Source organism: Bos javanicus, chromosome 17 (genome assembly GCF_032452875.1).
Source record: "Bos javanicus breed banteng chromosome 17, ARS-OSU_banteng_1.0, whole genome shotgun sequence".
Classification (NCBI taxonomy): Eukaryota; Metazoa; Chordata; class Mammalia; order Artiodactyla; family Bovidae; genus Bos; species Bos javanicus.
The window spans coordinates 21,796,630-21,802,202 of record NC_083884.1 but is presented as its reverse complement, the minus strand read 5'-3'; the positions used below and the strand labels follow the sequence as shown (position 1 = coordinate 21,802,202).

Here is a 5,573-nt window from a genome sequence, read left to right as displayed (position 1 = left end):
ATGCCGCTCCATCCTAACAACAAGTTAAAGCTGAACAGACTGAAAAATCAACAATGCTTCTCAGATCCGTGGGTTGGAGAGACAAACAGGTGAGTACTGGGAATCACAGTTCACCAGAGCAGAAATTGATTAGTAGAAATCTCCATAGGAACCAATGCCATGGTAGGAAGATCTAAATTGTAATCAATCAATCATCAAAGGCTCAACGTGGACAATTTTGAGAGTTAAAACCTGCAGGAGATGGTGAAAGAATGATGGAAAACTCCTGGAATGACAAAAAGTAACACACACACACACACACACACAACTCTAGGAACTAATAAGCAACTATAGAAAAATTGTAGGATGTAAGTTTAACACACAAAGTCCATCACTTTCCTGTATTCTAGCAATAACAAATTTAGTCTGTTACTAAATACAATGCCATTTACACTAGCATCCAAAAGTGAAGTTTAACTATTTTCTCAACAAAATATATACATGGTTTATACAGAGGAATGGAAAAAAAATTTAAATATAACTAAATGGGGAGATATTCCTATTTATGAAAAAGAAGACTCAGTATGTCAAGACATCAATCCTTTCCTGACAATACTTTGATCTATGGACTCAATGCAATATCAGACAAAATTCCAGCAAGTTATTTGTGCATATTGGCAAAATTATTCTAAAGTTTATATGGAGAGACATAAGATCCAGAATAGCCAACACCACGCTGAAGGAGAACAAAAGTAGATGCTACACAACTTAAAGACTTACTACAAACCTACACTAATAAAGACAGTCTTGGCAAAACAGTAGAACAGAGAGCCCAGAAATAGACCCACGTATATGTAGTTAACTGATTTTTTGACAAAAGGAAAAAAGGCTAAACAATGAAACAAATATAAGTGTTTTCGACAAATGGTTCTGGAACATCCACAAGGGGAAAAATGAATCTGGACACAAACCTAGTAATCTTCACAAGAATTAACTAAAACTGCATCATAAGGGCCTTCCCTGGTGGCCCAGTGGCTAAGATTCTGGCTTCCAATGCAGGGAGCCAGGGTTTGATCCCTGGTCAGGGAACAAGATCCCGTACGCCACAGCTAAGAGTTCCCATGCTGTAATGAGTATCAAAGATCCCAAGCGCCACAACAAAGACCTGGTGTATCCAAATAAATAAAAATAAATATCAAACGACAACAACCACAAATGCACCATAGACCTAAATATGAAATACAAAGCAATAAAACTCCTGGAAGATAACATAGGAGAAAACTTAAATGACTTGGGTATAACAATGGCTTTTTATATACAACTATAAAGGTATGTTCCATGAAGGGAACAATTGGTAAGGTTAACCTCATTAAAATTCAAAACTTGTGCTCTGTGTAAAGCAATGTTAAGGGAATGAGAAAACAAGCCATGGACTACAGGAAAATGTTTGCAAAAGACACACCTGGTAAAGGACAGTTATCCAAAATACACACAAAAAAGAAAAAAACAAAACTTTAAAAATTCAATAGTTAGAAACAAATAACCCAAGAAAAAAAATCAGCCAAAGACTATAGCAGATACCTCACCAAAGAAGCTAAACAGCTGACAAATCACCATATTAAAGGATGCTAAATGCTTCACATCTTTTGTCATCAGGAAACTGCAAATGAAAACAAAAATGAGAGGCTGCTACACACCTATTCAGTTCAGTTCAGTTCAGTCGCTCAGTCGTGTCCAGCTCTTTGCGACCCCATGGGCCATAGCACGCCAGGCCTCCCTGTCCATCACCAACTCCCGGAGTTTACCCAAACTCATGTCCATCGAGTCAGTGATGTCATCCAACCACCTCATCCTCTGTCATCCCCTTCTCTTCCTGCCTTCAATCTTTCCCAGCATCAGGGTCTTTTCAAATGAGTCAGCTCTTTGCATCAGGTGGCCAAAGTGTTGGAGTTTCAGCTGCAACATCAGTCCTTCAAATACCCAAAATTCAAAAGACTACAACACCAGCTAATAAAGATGTAGAGCAACAGGAATTCTCATTCATTGCTGATGAGAACGCAAAATGGCACAACAACTTTGGAGGACAGTTTGTTGGAGGAAGCATCCTGACACGGTAACATACAGAAATCATGTTCCATGGCATTTATCCAAAGGATCTGAAAACTTATCTTCACAGAAAAACACATAAACATTAATAGCAGCTTCAATCATATTTGCCAAAAATTGGAAGCAATCAAGTTGTCCTTCAATGGGTGACTGAATAAATAAACATAAATAAACTGCTACATCCAGACAATGGGATATTATTCAGCGGAAAAAAAAAAAAAAGAAATGGGCTATCAAGCAATGAAAAGACACGTGGAGAATTTTAAATGCATGTTACTAAATGAAAGAAGCCAGTCAGAAAAGGTCACATATTGTAAAATTCCAAGTATATGACATGCTGCAAAAGGCAAAATTATGGAGAGAGTAAAAAAGATCTGTGGTTGCTAGGGCCTGAGGGTGAGGGAGTAGATGAATAAGCTGATCACAGAGGATTTATATACCAGTAAAAATATTCTGTATGATATTAAGTCCAGCTCACAGGTACCTACTAAAGTATGTACCAAGGTAAGTTATGTACTTCGGGTAATTGTGGTGTTATCATTGCAGGTCCGCCAATTGTAACAAGTAAATGGCTTTTGGGAGGATGTTGATGACAGTAGAAGTTGTGCATGCATGGTGGCAGGGGATATAATACAGTACAGGAAAATCTCTTGTATTTCCTGCTCAATATTGCTTTGAACCTAAAACTGCTCTTAACAATAAAAATCTAAAGAAAAAAACTGTCAAATGATCTGCTTTACTAGAAAAAAAAACATTTTTAAAGTTTCATAATTAGAGCTATATATTAAGCAACTTTCCTACCATTTATTGGCTATTAACATTTACTTTTTGTGAGATGTCTATTTATAAATTTTGTCCATTTTTTTTTAAGTAAGACCTCTTTATAGTTTACTTGTTGTTGTTGTCGCACACGTGAATATTTTTGGTCTAGGTTATCAACTGAGTTCTGTTTTGTGGTCTTGTAACTATAAATGTTACCAAACAAATTGAACTCAAGTCCACTCACCTGATACACAACAAAGCCAAACAACTGACTCTGAGTTGTGGGGAAAGAAAGTACAATATTTATTGCAGGACAACAAGGAGAATGGGCAGCTAGTGTTCAAAAGCCCAAACTCCCTGGTGGCTTTCAGGCAAGGGCTTTTAAAGTCAACATCAAGGGTGTGAGTCACAGAATGTGTGATCCGCTCATGAACATTTTTCTGATTAGCTGGTGACAAGGAAACATGGTGATGTTTCAGGTAACTTAATTATCCACTGATTGGATGGAAAGAGTCTGACATGTGTGCTTGTTGTCAGCATGCAGCCACCATCCTCTACTGGGCAGGGTCTTAGTTTCTTCAGGACAACTCAAAGATATGTTAGATTATTTTCTATACCCTTTCAGGAGGAACTAAGGATCATATGACTCTAATTAACTGCTTAAGTCTGCTCTTTGGAACTTGAGGAAGGCCAAAAACAGAGACACAGAGAGGCTTCAATCTGGGAAGGCCCCGTGGGATCCAGCTTGGTTTCATAAATAGTTTTAATTTTACAGGATCAAATCATCATTCTTTACCTTTAACGTTACTATTTGATTTAGAAGCTACTTTATACTTAAAGTTAATAAAATGTTTCCAATTTTCTCGCATATATGAATATGTATTTGTGTGTATGTATATGTGCATATGGGCTTCCCACATGGTGCTAATGGTAAAGAACCTGCCTGCCAGTGCAGAGGACATAAGGGACACAAGTTCGATCCTTGGGTCAGGAAGATCCTCTGGAGGAGGGTAGGGCAACCCACTCCAGTATTCTTGCCTAGAGAATCCCATGGACAGAGGAGCCTGGTGGGCTACTATCTGTAGGGTCGCAGAGTCAGACATAACTGAAGAAACCCAGCACACATATACACCCATATACACATGTATGAGTGTATAATATGCATAAAATGTATGTATTTAATCCATCTTGATTATATTTTTGTACTAGGTAAGATATAATGTTATTTTTAGCTTTTCCGTTTTCCCAACAAATAATTGCTTATTTTTCAACATTGTTTCTTACTTCTAATTCACCTTTTCACCACATAATTGAAATTCCATCTTCATCACACAATATATTCCTACTTAAACATGAATAAAACAAATAATCATTAACGTCTACATTAGTAAAATGATTTATATTATGTCACGTTTTAAATTTTAGGTTAAACTTTAAAATAGCTTACTGGAGATTGCATATTTGAGATTTATTTTATTTATTTATTTTTTTATATATTAAAAGAAAAGCTTTATTGGGAACAAAAAGATATTTATTTTATTTATTTCTTAGTAATGCATCCAGTAGGCGAAAAACAAAAGTGGGTAGAGGGGAATCAAATACCTTTGCGCAGGGCGGGGATGGGGGGGAGCAGTGCTCAAGCTGCCCAGAATCCCTTGTCCCTCACCACTTTGGGCACTTGGGGTGATGTGGGCAAGTGAAAGGGAAGAAGCAGGGCATGATGATAAAGCTAACGAGGAGGCAGAAGGCACTGGTGGGTAACATCTTGAGCCTGTGGAGGGAGGGCGTGGGTCGGGCCTCCGAGTGAAGCCGGGGTGCCTTGGCATCCGGGCCTGGCCGGTAGTCCTTTTCCTTCCCTTTCTTAGCTTTGGCCTTGGCTTTGGTCTTGGGGCTGCAGGGCTTGGTCACTCGGATGGTCTCCTGGCACTGGGCATTGTATCGCGCCTTCTTCAGGGTCCCTTGGCGGGCTTTGGTGCCTGTGCCCCCATCACACGCCCCCCAGGTCTCAAACTTGTACTTGCAGTCGGCTCCAAACTCCTTCTTCCAGTTACAGGGCACCCAGCACCGGATGCGCTGCGTCTGGGCCCCACAGGTGCCCTCGCGGAATCCCACGCCGCAGTCCCTGCTGCTGGGGGTGCAGGGACCCCAGGTCCACTCGGCACACTCGCTCCCTGGGCCTCCCTTCTTCACTTTGTCTTTCTTTTTGGCCACCGCGGAGGTGAGCGCCAGCATGGCGAGGAGGGCGAGGAGGAGGAAGCTTCGGCGCTGCATCTCGCTCGCTGCCCGCGCGCGCGGCTTCGCTCCCTCCCGCGCCGAGCTGTCCCGCTCCGGCCGCCGCGGCCCCTTTTTCCATATTTGAGATTTAAAGTGTTAAGCAGAAAGAAAATCAGAATTAAAGAAGAAAATATATTGAAAATAATACTAAAAGATACAGATTTCCTAAACATTAGTATAATTCACATAAACTACTTAATAGTGTCTATCATGGATGTGTGTTACAAGGTTGTGTAAGAAAATACCAATGTAATTTAGAATACACCCTATCCATATCTGATATTTAAAAAGTGAAAGCCTTGTGACTTCCCTGGTGGTCCAGTGGTTATGCTTCTTACTTTTAATGTCTCAAATAAATGAATAAATAATATTTGAAAATATGGCCATGGACATATTTCAAAACAGTAGTGAATGATAGTCTACTGTTGTGCTTAAAAAAGAAAAAAAATACA

At 39.7% G+C, this 5,573-nt stretch overlaps 1 protein-coding gene across 1 annotated transcript; it reads right to left on the bottom strand.

Moving 5' to 3' along the window:
- Positions 1–4,486: 4,486 nt before the first annotated feature.
- Positions 4,487–5,195, bottom strand: LOC133228446 (midkine-like). The gene has a single exon (XM_061383871.1). The coding sequence runs from the start codon at positions 5,116–5,118 to the stop codon at positions 4,510–4,512; it is 609 nt and encodes a 202-aa protein (XP_061239855.1). The 5' UTR covers positions 5,119–5,195; the 3' UTR covers positions 4,487–4,509.
- Positions 5,196–5,573: the final 378 nt, after the last annotated feature.

What these genes read in the sequence shown, in the direction of transcription:
- LOC133228446 (XM_061383871.1), bottom strand. Translation starts at nt 5,118, where the DNA reads ATGCAGCGCCGAAGCTTCCTCCTCCTCGCCCTCCTCGCCATGCTGGCG.